Genomic DNA, 14,036 nt, shown 5'->3' on the forward strand with positions numbered 1-14,036 from the left:
TATAGCCTGTATAGAAACATCTCATTTACATCCTAACACTACTTTCATTTCAGTGCTTTGTCATTATCTTATCAGGACAATATATCCTCCAAATCAAATATTAACAAAGGAAGTCAGAGGAAATGGACGTGGGCGCATGTCAAAAATGACTATTGATCCGCTGACTTTAAAATTGCTACAAATCTACAGTACATTTGCTAACACTACAAGCCATTAGAAATGGGTTCACAATGGTCCGTTAATGCGTCTGTGTTCTGGGAACAAGGTTATTAGAGAAACATTTTATGCATGCATTACTTCCCTACATTGGCTGTTCACAGAACAAGTAGTGTGCAGTGCCCTAGCTACTGTACCATGAAAACATCTCTCAGAGGAAAGACAGAGTTTCCATCCGAGCAGTGTGAGCCTTGCAGTATATTTCACAGACTTTAATACACAAAAGAGCCTTACTAAAATTTTAAAAACTTACTAAAACATAACTTGTACTTGTGGGAAATAACAGTGATGGCAGCAATTTTCCTTTTTTGTTTCAGCTCATAATTCATCTGCTAGTCCGCACTGTCCTTATTGGTCATTATGATTTATTAAGAAGCTAGTAACCCTATACATTTGACTTCACTAATTAGTGCCATTCAGTGCTACCCATTTACTGTGAAATCCCTTTGTGGACATTAGTCATCCGCAGAAAAGTGTCAGAAATATGCAAAGCTAGACTTACACACTTTAATGATAACATATTTTATGTCAGTAATTCATTTCATGCAAACACTGATTTAAATTTAAAAGAAATTCTGCTATGAAACTGCAAACAGTGCCAGTGCAATGAAGAGAAGCAGCTCATTTCAGTGGGAGATGTTGTTAATAAATGGAGATACTTTCTAATAGCGATATGAAAATGTCTTGAGTAGGAAATCAGGATAAATGGCAGAGACACTTTGCAGTACACACACACACACACACACACAATGAAATTTAATTCTATGGTTAAGCTTTGCATAATAGTCCACTAGAGGGTGATATCATATCAAGAGACCCACAGAATAGGCCAGTAAGCAATGACTGACTTGACTATCATGCAGTATAATATTGTGCTTTATACTATAACACATTCAGTATAATGCAATAAATCCCAGACTCATCAGTATTTCTATTCACTTTCCCTGTATTTACATATCAAGGCCAGGGTGTGTTGATGTGTGGGAGCATATATTCACTAAAACTGCCTAGGCAGCAGATGGCCTTTAATATACTGAAATCCCACTCCTGTGGTCCATTTAAATCTTATTTATGCATTGTATTTGTATAATACAGTATGCAGGATTGTCAGAGGTGGAAGAACTACTCAGATCCTTAATTTTAACCAAAGTAGCAACACTACAGTATAAAAATAGTTCATTACAAGTGAAAATCCTGCATTCAGATTGTGACTTAATCCATAATTATTAAAAGCAAAATATAAACTAACAGAAGTATATAGTAATATAGTTTTCCATTGTTTGGTCATCATTATTGATGCATTTACATATAAGTGAAGTGAACTTTTAATGCCATAGTTTGTCCATATGAAGCTATTTTAGATACGTCATGTATACTAGTGTGTAGTTTAATCTCTTCACATAACGTTGAACTCCCCTGTAGGTTCACTTGGTTAAAAATGATCTCATTCCACAATCCACACTGTCCAACAGTGTCATGTCTAAGCTTGTTTTTCAGGTTTTTCATTTAAGCTTTGTGATGTCTAGATTTTAGGTGTCAAGACATCAACATTTTGTATAATTTTACCCAAAATGCATCCTGACATCTTGGGAACATATAGGATCCCCACTAGAAGTAAAGTTGTGCGGGCTTGCATGTTAATATGATTTGTATGTCAGATCTCAACCTCATTCAAACTCAAATAACTAGACACAGACAGATAATTGTAGTGGAGCAAAAATTACAAAAGTTCCCTCTGAAATATAGTGAAGTACAAGTAGAAGGAAACATAACATTTAAATACTCAAGCGAAGTACAATGAGAGTATCTCCTAGCGTTACCTATCACGGTAGTTCTCAACATGGGCTCCAGGGAACACGAGGCATCCTTTAGGGAGGTTTCAGGGGGTCTGGGGAAAATGCGAAATATTTTAATTTAACTGTTATTTCATTGATTAAAGGTCAGCCCAAGTTAGCCCAATGAGAGGAGTGAGAATGACTCTTCTATGTATAGGTTTCACATTCTTCACTGTTAATCGGCAAGTCAACTGTATTGACAGTTATGGAATAAATACATCTTATCATATGTGAATACCCGAGACTATCGTGTATCAATATGGGAGTCATTGACACCAAAAAGGTTGAGAATCATTTATTATTATTTATTAACTCATTCAGTGTCATTTCATTCAATCTCACATTTTCTTCCATTTTGTCCGGTGGTATGGCTTTGTGTTTGCTTGCAGACTGACTGTTATAGTAATGACAGCAGCACTGACTATTATAAGTCTGGCCAGCAGAGGGCAGCATATACTGCTGTGTGGATCACTGTTGCCTGTGTGTATGGGTAGTGTTAATACATTAGACCTACTAAAGGACATCTTTTGTATTGTCTTTTGTTTCCAATAAAACAAATGGTGCTTTATTTCATTCCACAGGCAGGTGGCAGTCTTACTCCACAAAATATGTATTAATTGCTTTCACAAATAATTCAAAAGCTCGCTTTTACACACATCACTGCATCACTCTTCCTAGATGAGTATCATCATAGGTCCCTCTGGTGGTACATTTTTGCTATCGCTCTGTATTTAAAAAATGACATTTTACTTTGGCTGTCAACTATGTGAGACACACTAATGAAGACAGAATATTATTTTCATTGGCTAATGGCTGTATACAAAATCACACACAACCAAAATGATGAATTATTTATAATAAGGAGATATATTAAATTATGAAAATGGTGATTACAACGATAATGAAGGTGATGATGTCTCATCTCACGCAGTCATTTATTATCTGACTTTGGATGCTTGCCTTCTTTCAGACTGACTATATCAGCAGAATGCCCCATGCAACTGGAGGATTTCCCAATGGATGCCCATGCTTGCCCCCTGAAATTTGGAAGCTGTGAGTAAACATGTTATTAAGCAAATTTACACAATGAGTAACAGCATTTAATAATGCAGGAAAAGGTAAAGTGTAGATGTTTCATGTCTGTGACTTAGACATCAGCGACACATGGGAACTAAAAGTGGCAACCTTTCTTAAAACACACAAGTTCACGTTTTTTTACATGGCAGTTTCAGAGTCTTTATCCATGCAGAGGATGGATGGGAGATGGATGTACCTGGGTGTGTTTGACAGCCTGTATCCCTCAGGTGCTGAGCTATTGTTGTGGCGGTGCAGGAGATAGCCATGTAGACACTGACACACTGCTCCTTATTAAGTCATTAATCAACATGTCAGGGCTGCTCTGCTGCATCCTTCACTGCCTCAGCTACATTTAATAGGAAATATTTAAAAACAGATACACACACAGTGGTAACAGCTACAAGAACACACACACACACACACACACACACACACACACACACACACACACACACACACACACACACACACACACACACACACACACACACACACACACACACACACCAAACCTACATTTGCCACCAAGGTAACCTTTAAAAATTGAATTCTTCACCTTGCACATGCACAGATAACCACACTTGTGGCTCCTGCCCAGCCTTCCCCCAATGACTTCTAAGCTAGTTAGGTTTCCTCACACAGCTCTAATGGTACAAAAATACCTGGGGAGGTCCTGTAACGAAAGCTTAAGATTAGCATTTAAGGTCTTCCCTGCAGCTGACGTATGAAGGGTTATCTTAGGGCTCAACACTCCTTGGGCTCAGAGACAGATCTACAGTATGTTGCTACTCGGTGTCACGACATTTAGTCATTTCAACACCTGCTTTGGTCACCTAAGTCAGACAACTAATGCATACTACATTGGATTGGATGTACCCGAGCAGCTAACTTATCAGCAAGCACTGACCAAATTTGATTTAGTTAATTACACTAATTTAAATATCTAGGTCATTGACTGAGTTAACACAACTTGATCTGTCCCTAAAAATAATGAAAGGCTTATGTGAAAAGTTGGAAAACTACATGTAGAATTGGTAATAAATACTTTAAGAAATTAATGTAAATATACAAAAACATCTAAGTAAGTAATAAAACCACACAAAAATTAATATGCTAGAATTTTAGAGCTTTGGTAAGTTGTCAATTATTATAACAGAGGTGACATAGAGAACACCACATTATTCAACAACAAATAAATTATGAAGTGCATCATTGACCATAGAATCATTTTAAAAACCTGGTGTGACAGTAAAAAAAATACAGTCCATGTGAGAGTCTAAGCTGTAAAGGTTAGACTGGTGCAGTATATCCTGTTTTCTCCGACTCCATTAACCCTAGCTAATCCTTTTGACCTAATGGACAGCACTCACCCATGAGCTCAAGGCTTTCAAAGCTATAGCAGACCTGTCCTTTGCTGTTGTGTTAATCACCTCTCATGGACTGAACTATCTGTCCCGTTCTCTGCCTCATACTGTATAGCTAAAGCTCTAAACCATCCATGGCATACTGTATGTAGTGGTTGTGTCTTTGACACCGTTTAAAGGAATTAAATCAAGTGTACAACAGTGCTTAAGAGTTGGAATGATGGAAATAGACTGCAATGATATGAGAAATGTTATTTACTGCTATATCTGCGTCAGGGTGCCCAAGCTAGCCATTAGCTAGGTCTGGGTAATCTTTTGATGCATTTGTTTTATTTACTGGTTTACATTTCATTTCTGACATTTGCTTTTTGGATTGTAAATTACAAAAAAGGTACACATGATTAAGTCTCATTTTCATATACAGTAAACATCTCAATTTACTACAACTTCACTGTCAACTGTCTTTTCAGTTGTCCGCCTCTGCTTTGTTACTATGCTAATGTTGTCACTTGTCCCTATTTAATGTCTCTGAAACTAGCCACTGTGATTCTTTGCCTTATCTGCCTTCACACTTACTTACTTTTTTGCCAAGAGTTACTTGAAAATATTGATACCACTCTAATGTTTTTATGTTGAATATGAATCCACAGCCAATAGACGTTAGCTTAGTTTAGGATAGAGACTGGAAACAGCTAGTCTGGTGCTGTCCAAAGCTAAAACAAACAAACAAACAAACAACTATAACACTCCCTATAAACTCACTAATTAACATTTTATATATTGTTTCTTTAGCATCGTATAAAAACCAAAGTGTAAAAACAAGAAGTCATGGTCTATGTACAGGACTATTTCTTTGCTTGGTAGATTCTAGTGGTCATGCTAAAATAAGCTAAGCTAAAAGAGTGATATACATCATCAAACTCTCATCAGTGTATTTGTAAAATATTGAACTAATCCTATAAATTTACTAGCAATACTGCTGAGGTCTGCACATTGTAACTACAGTCTTTGTAAAAAAAAAAAAAAAAAACATACTTTGATATTTAGGCAGATTGAATATATTCTCCTTTTTTAATAGTGTATTGATCGGAATATAAAATACACTAACCACCAAATGTGTTTCATTTATTTTGTGCACTGACAGATAACTTAGCAGTTGTAAATTTGCCTTGATTTATTTCTATAACTGTAAAAACAACAAGGTGGTCCTCTGGAGCATATTGATTTGTTTGAAGGACTGGTAAGCCTTTCTCAGAAGTCTCTCATTCATAGCAGATAATAATAACTTGCATCTTACAAATGAATAGCCTGCTTTATGCACCTTTAAACAACCTGAAAGGCTTGTTTAGCTCCCTTTTTATTTTAGATCACATCCTGGTGATGATTAAAATTAGTTTTGTGCTGAAATTATGCTGATGTGTTGCTGTTTATTAGGCTGTTTTTTGTAGGCCCACATGTCTCTTTTCACTTAATAATCAAGAAAAAAAGTGGGCAGAAATGTAACACATATATCATCATTTCCAACAGCTGGAGCAAAGACAGGTTTAACTATTCACTGAGATGTGTTCTGAAATAGCCTGTGGGGGAATGGAGGGAATTACCAAAAGGGCACACAGCAGGAAAAAGACTTGATATAAGGCAGGGGGCTAGAAAAAAGCTGTAGGTCTACAGATTCACAAGTGTCCACAATCACTTTGGCTTGTAAACCAATATGCACTTAGTGCCAATAGACAAAGATATTTTGCCCAGTTTGATGTGTTCACCTTTTAAACTTACTGTATGTGTATAGATATTATCGATGTATGTACTGTATAACTTAAACATATGATTGACATCTTCACAGTTCAGTCTTTGTTTAATTTCAGTACAGGATAAGCATAATATGTTATGATCGGGTTCGGGTTAGGGTTAGGGTTAGTGGAATGCTAACAATGCTCTTCTAATTTGTCAAAAATCACAAACATGCCTGTCAACTAAAGGTTACCAATGATGTTAGACTTCTTTGTATTAGAATCATAGTAAATGACCACAGCTGCTAAGGACTGAGCCCTTTAGGGACTGTCACTACTGTACATGGCAATGACACATCATAGGAGAAAGCACATGGTATTTCAAGTGTACAGTACACATTGCAAACAATTACTGCATCAAGCAGATCACAGCATTATGTGAAGTACTTATTACTTAAATAGTTATTACCTAGTAGTTAAATATTTTTTTGATACAGGTGGTGGACTCAGACCAGTTGACATATAATCAGTCTTAATGGTGTATATTTAGGCATAAGAGGTGCCGGAGTGGTTTAAAAAGTTTGTGTACATTTGCAAAACTTGCTACTGTTACTAGCTCATCCAATAGACAATGTCATATAATTATATAATATATATAATTTCTGAGTTATTAAATGAAAAAAGGACAGATCTCTGACATCCTTGTTCAGCTGAATGGCAGAAATATCTGAACAAAACATTTCTTAATCTCAAAATAATAATAATAATAATACATTTTATTTGTATAGCGCTTTTCTCGGTACTCAAAGACGCTTTACAGAAGCACGGGTAAAAAAAACACAGTGAACAATGAATTAAAATAAATATAAAAACAATAAAGTACATGTAAAATGAAATAACACAATAATATGCTACTCCATATTTTTTTAAAGTTAACAGTATGGATGGATGCTGGATGGACTAATGGGTGAAAAGAAGTAAAAGAGATTTGAAGAAGCCCGCTCCCGAGGCTTCCAAGGCATTGGAATTTCAGACTTAAACATGTCATGATGACAATATATTTTCTAAATCTTCATACATAAACTTAAATATGACCAGGGAGTGTAAATTATATAAAATCAGCTTGTTTCATTTCTTGTTCTGCAAACACTTGCAAACACATATACAGTACACTTACAGAATAACTGTAGCAGGATGTGAATCAGATATATTTCTTTTAATGTTTATCTAGACAGCCAGTGGTCCACCAGAGGAATGTGAATCCGTAAATTGTATTATTTAACTCTTCAAATCTTTAACTCTCGTGATTCTCTTTATCTCAGAACAGTGACTTTCTCCCAGTAGTTTTCCTCCTTGTCATTCTGTAGATGAAGGTTGTGTATATCATAGAGAATTTATATAAAAAGATCTACAGTAGTGGGATTTCTCTGAAGCCAGCATTTGGTGACATGCAACCAAGAAAATCTTTAGGAGGTAGGCATCACCTTTACATAAGCCTTCAGGAGTAACTCCAAGACAGAAAAATGACACATCAATGTTAAAGCCCAGGATTCTAGACATTTAACATCCCACATTTTCCCAAAGAGGTTGAATAAGTGGTCAAACTGAAATATGTGGACATGATCCACTTGCATTGATCCAAACAAGCAAGGGTGTTGGGTCAAATGAACTTGGTTTCCTTCTTTGGTGTTATAAAGAACCAAATCAAGCTTTCAACCAAAATCCCTCAGGTCAGTGAGTCAGCGGTGGAGTTTCCCTGGCATGTAACCACCTCCTCAGGTATTTCCACCCTCACATCTTTCTCTTAGCACTGTCTTAGATCAGTTGAGATTTTGTTCATTGAGGTAATAGCCTTGTATAGAATGCCTATAACCCATTCGTTACTTTCACCCTTACGAGCATCTATAAAAATCTGAATCATTTTTGAGAAAATATCAATGTTGGCGCCTTTGATCTCCTTTAGAAAGAAAATGGTGAACCTGTAAATACCTGTAAAAATTCTGTCTACTGAGTTCAAATAATTGGCAGAGGTTCTGGAAGCTATCAAGTTCCCTGTTTGATATGCTTCTGCACAGAGCAGTAATGCCATGCTGGGTCCATTGCCTGTATTTGTTTATTGTATAGTGCTGGCATGAAGTGTAGATTGTAGGCTGGCCAGCTTAATACTTTTACCTCTCTATGAAGCTTGAATCATTTAACCACCTCTCGCCACATCTTAATAGAAAGACTGACACATTGATTCTGTAATTTAAAGATTTCTTTCACCCTGTTGAGTCCACCCAGAACTAACAGTAAGGAAGAATTCTGTCTTTCTATTCAGCTTCATAGGTTGAATTACACTAAAGTACTAGTGATCTTAACTGAGCAGATAAATAATAATCCCTCTAGCACAGTAGTGCCATACCTCCCCCCTCCCTCGACAGCTGCAGGGTTGAGTATTTTTCTCGAGGTCTCTATTTGTTCCATATAAACCTAGAAATGTGTTTATCCCATTCTCTGAACTGTTTAAAAAGGAACTCTTCTGGCATAGCTGTGAATAGATACAATAATTTGGGAAGGATATTCTATATAAAGAGGGAATAACGCCTACTTGCTCATACAGTATCTTTTTTTTTTTTTTTTTTTTTTTTGTCAACCTGAATATACGAATGAATTTACCTTATGGTAAACAGGCCCCAAGGTACTGAATATATGGTAAATGCCAGTTTAAAATATACTTATTCACCAGTTCTTGGGTGGGGGTGTAGTTAAATGCCAGGGCCTGTGTTTTCACCAATACATCATCTGTATACAGTCATGTTCTTCTTCCCCTGTAGCTTTACCCTCCAAACCTCTTTCCTGTCTGACAGTTTGGGAAAGACTCAATTAAGAACATCACAATTTTAATACAATATGTAAGAGAAAAAGCCCACCATGGACTCAACTAGAGAAGTTTTTACAGAATCATCAAGCCCTAACACTGACCTTACAAGAAAATTGAATCCAAACAAAAATGGGAAGTAGCTTTGTTCTTATGGGAAACGGAAAGAACAGTTTTCATAGATATTGAGAGAAATATCAGGTTTTATTTAACAGTCTAGTCTCTCTCTGGAAAATTATGAACCTACAGTATTTCCAAACATTTGTATCAATTGGAAGCATTAGATAATGATGTATAATCAGTTAACTGTAACTGTCGAAAATTTCCATTCCACAGTCACTCCAATGACTTTTGACATATGTTCCTCAGCACAGTAAAGCAGTGCAGTACCTCACGGATTCATTTTGGGCCCGGTTTCAGTCTCTTTCCACAATGTAAACCCATTTGATCCTATAATTCACATACAAAGCTTTTTATTGGGTAAAAGATGCTGATACAAACAACTTTGATCCAATAAAAGACTGCCACATATTGCCTACAGGATGCTACTCTGAGAAATAAGACTTAAAAGTATTTTGTTAGAGGTTAAGTATCTACTGGTATATAAACCCCACTCTTTGATACACTGACTTAAGTGTAATTGTGGGATCTCATAAAATACTTGTAAGCCAATGAAAAATGAATGTACAAGTGCAGTACTAAGTGCAGTCTTAAATAGAGCTCTTTGGACTGGTCTTAAGTGAAGACCAAGTAATTATGTTCTTATGGATTTTAGATGCCTCTTATTTAAAATTCACACAATCTGAAAATAAAGTATATTTATGATCAGAATAATGTTGAGGTTGTGCTTATGTAACGCAGTTCTACAAAGACTGGTTTGAGACAATGCAGAGTGTCTTTGAGATGATAATCCACAGACTAGTTGACAGGGGTCAATCTAAATTGCTGTGAAGTCTTCTAACACCACAGTTGCTGGATTAATGCAATACTGTTAGATTGGACGCTGCACTGTAGTACGATTGAGCGAGAGAGAGAGAGAGACTCACTCACACACACAGATTTAGTGCATCTATAGTAAGGGTGGGGTTTATTCTACAGTATGAGCAAGTGAGAGTGTTTTTTTTTATTTCACAGGCATTGCTTGTTTTCTAAATGGACTTGTGAATTAAAAAAAAAGTGTGTATGTGTGAAATACTTAAGCCCATAAAAGAGGCAACAGCAAAAAGAAAAAAAGGCTTATCGTCTGTATTTTATACTCACAGTAACTTTGAAGCTAAATGGGAAAACCCTGTAAGCAAAATCTACAATAAAATCCTTCATACTGTGGCAATCTGTCAAACTGCGTCAATGCTCACACTTGACATCATACTATTAGTAACATCTGCATATTGTGACACACTCACAACTGATTACATCAGATCCAAACACAAGCTCTTAACAGTGACACCACAAGTTAATCTCTGCGTAATGAAGGAAAGTAGGTGAAAGGTCAAGTGTTGTATCACAGCCACACCATATTTCTTAGCTAATAGCATTTGAGAAGCAGAAGAATAGAGTGACAGCACGTAACAATTTACAATCAACGGGCAGATGCTGCTACTGCTGGACAATATTTGATAGAAGTATTCTGTAAAGTGCTTTGGAGATCTAAGACACCACTTCCTGTTCTCTGAAATACTGTATGGACACAGCAGCAAAAACAGTTCTTAAAGGATAATGTTGGCATTATCTTTATCTTTTAGCTTTTACCAACAAATCCCCTGCAGAGACCAAAACCAGCAATATATGTATCTTACTAAAAGAGTATTGTATGTATAACAAACTTATATAGCTAACAGTATGCCTCCATGTTATAGAACTCCATTGCTGTCCAAAAAGTAAAAATAATAGATTTTTCTTTAAAAGCCACACTGTTGCTTTGGGTGACATATTCATATTGTGGGCAGATATAACTGAACATGCTGAGGGATACAGTCCCTCGTTTATGCTTTTGTAGATTGATGAGTTCAGAGGAATAAAGTGATTGTTTAGGTTTTTAAAAACAAAAACTCATGGAGAACATGATGATGTACTGAATATGCAGGAGGGCCGACGGGGAATTTTTAGTTTCAGTGACACATTCACTTAAGCGCCTTTTTGAAATCAAGACATCATCCAGCGGTTTTACTTTGACCCACCACCTTAAGTTACATTACTTAAATTACACTCATCTAGCAGGAGCTTTTGTCTAAAGCACCTTCGATTTTTTCTGTACAAACATCAGGAGCTGTATCTTCCTCAAAAGCACTTTAACATGAAGACAGGCAGAAGAATATAACCACCAACGTGACAATTAATGGCACTTGAGCCACTGCTGCATTTATATCCCATACCTGTAAATAATTGTTATTTCAGGACAAACTCAAGAACCTTCAGCAAGTAGACACGAATATTTAAGGAAAGTGCTAGCAGTATGTGCCATTAATTAATAATTTTTCATTATACAGTAGGAGGCACTTTATGTAAAATGTATTAATTCACTGATTCAATATACACTGGATCAGAATCTGAATGACCTAATGCAACAGATCAGGTACTATCAGTAAGTTGTACAGTGTAGTGCAACCTGCTAGAAGATGTAAAGTCAAGGTCCATTTACTCAGCGATTTGATAGTGGGATATATGTCAAAAGCTCTGGAAATAATAAATGCTGAATACGTTGATGTGTGTGAATCTCCAGTTGTATTTATACACTAGTGTCTTTAACATGCCAGTGTATAAAGTAAGATGTAAACTTCTTCGTCATGTTTTCTCTGTATTTGTTTGTCCTTTGGAAACCTCCTGATATAACTTTTAAACAGTTGAATTTAAAATTGAAAAAAAGTGCTTATCATGAAAATTGAATTTCCTGGTGATGCAAAAACTAAGATTGTACGTTGTACTGTCTTGTGTCCTTAGATGCGTATCCGGTCTCGGAGGTGGTCTACACGTGGACCCAGGGAGCAGCCAAGTCAGTGGTGGTGGCAGAGGAAGGCTCACGACTCAATCAGTATCACCTGATAGGCCAGACAGCGGGGACGGAGGACATTTACACCAGCCGAGGTAAAGCGAAGCCAGAGTATACTTCACCCCCCTATCAGCTCCAATGACCTCTCCTACAATATTACGCACACAAACCATCTACCTCTTTGCTAGAATTCATGTAGCTTCAACCCCTCCATTTGCTTTTATCACTCAGTTATTTCCTCCCTTACAACACTAGTCATACAGTAGATTCAGGTGGGAGCATGGGACGTTAAGCTCCGGCTTCAACCCTATTATTCAGCTCTGTGTTATTACAGTGTGTGCCATCCAAAGATTTTGTGAGAAGAAAATGTTTTCAAATCAAGCTGGATAGAGACAATGAATGAATCACAAGGATTTGAGAATGCCTCCCACACATAGCCAGCTGTCTCTGGGGCTGCCAAGAGAAGAGAGGGGAGGGCGGGGGGGGTGAAAAAAAAAATCACTTATCCGTGGTCTGAGCCACTGGGTCTGTAGGGTTAATCCGTATGCAGGCCCATCAGTTGTGCTTTTACTGAGTGACGTCACAGCTCAGCGATTGGCTACAGCGGGAGTGACACGTGGCGGGGGGGCGGGGGCGCGGGGGGGCCGAGCAACATCTGCTTAATTCTGTTATGTAAAAGAAGTATGATAATACATTTCTGCTGCATGTCTGTAGTAAGTTTATTACAGGGGAGGGGTCCCTATATCTGTAATGTATACAGAGATAGTTGCTTTATCCTGTATCTGCTGGGGGAAGTTGATGTTTACACTGGATAATGTAAGAGAACTAAACATTCACTGCTAAGTATGCCACAGTGCTTTTTAAGCACAGGAGAAAATCCTGCCGTGCTGCTGGTGGAAGACCCTACCATCAAGTTGCCCCCCCCCCCCCCCCCCCCCCCCCCCCCCCCACACACACACACACACACACACACACACACCCAACCCCTCCCAATAGAAACACTCAGCAAGTTCAGGCTAACATACAGGTTAGTGTATTTTTCTGTGTGTAACTCTCTCCCCACCTGGCACTGCTCAGACCGGGCTATGAGGGAATACTCACAATGCCCTCATGGCCTTAATTAGCACTGCTAATCTGAGGTACAAACCCTCTTTAACAAGCCAAGAATAGCTCAGCAAACGCTAACACTGTGCATATGCAACCTTTGACCTCACAGGTTAAACCGAAGAGGATAAAAATAAAGGCGCAGGAACTGTATCGAGGTGATCGGCGAAACCTTGTCATTTCATTACATCACACACACACACACACACACACACACACACACACACACACACACACACACACACACACACACACACACACATTAGCACTTTGAGATCAAAAGAGAAAGCGACAAAGCTCAACAGATGGTTTAACACTACAAGTGCGTTTCGATCTGTACTCACCAGTTGACCAACATAGCTGCATTGTTCTCTGCTATGAATGGCAGTTCCCCACAGACACTCCAAAAACCAAACAGTAAAATCCACCACAACCGCATTTTTCACACTGCGGAGATTTCCATCCACTTCCAAGCCCAGCAGGCAGTCAGATTTGAGTGGGGTTCGCCCAGTCGTGCCACCACAGAGCAGGGCTGCTGGCTAGTAGTCCTCGGAGCGAAGGCAGCGCTGGTGCCCTTTTCATTAAGGACATGATGCTTGTTGCAGCATAGCACAGACCATCCAAACTTTCCTCCAGTCCCTCTCTCAACCCCCCTCTACCTCAGTCATCTGTGCACCTGCTTGTAATCACCGTTGATCCAGGTCTGTTTTAGTGTTCTAGCTCAGGCAAGGATGTATGTCCCCAATCAAGTGTGGCCTGGCCTGACAGAATGGGATGGACTGTCTGTTGCCCTGGGACACACACACACACACACACATACACACACTCACACTAACACTCATAGAAAGAGAGAGAGAGAGAGAG

At 38.0% G+C, this 14,036-nt stretch overlaps 1 protein-coding gene across 1 annotated transcript in view; it reads right to left on the reverse strand.

Moving 5' to 3' along the window:
• The window catches only part of gabrb3 (gamma-aminobutyric acid type A receptor subunit beta3), a 48,419-nt gene extending 34,808 nt beyond the window's left edge, over nucleotides 1–13,611 (reverse strand). The window contains exon 1 of the mRNA XM_062424128.1: nucleotides 13,517–13,611. Within this exon, the coding sequence (XP_062280112.1) occupies nucleotides 13,517–13,611 (95 nt within the window). The remainder of the gene's footprint in view (nucleotides 1–13,516) is intronic.
• Between the last annotated feature and the right edge of the window lie 425 nt (nucleotides 13,612–14,036).

Source organism: Scomber scombrus, chromosome 8 (assembly GCF_963691925.1).
Source record: "Scomber scombrus chromosome 8, fScoSco1.1, whole genome shotgun sequence".
Taxonomy (NCBI): domain Eukaryota; kingdom Metazoa; phylum Chordata; class Actinopteri; order Scombriformes; family Scombridae; genus Scomber; species Scomber scombrus.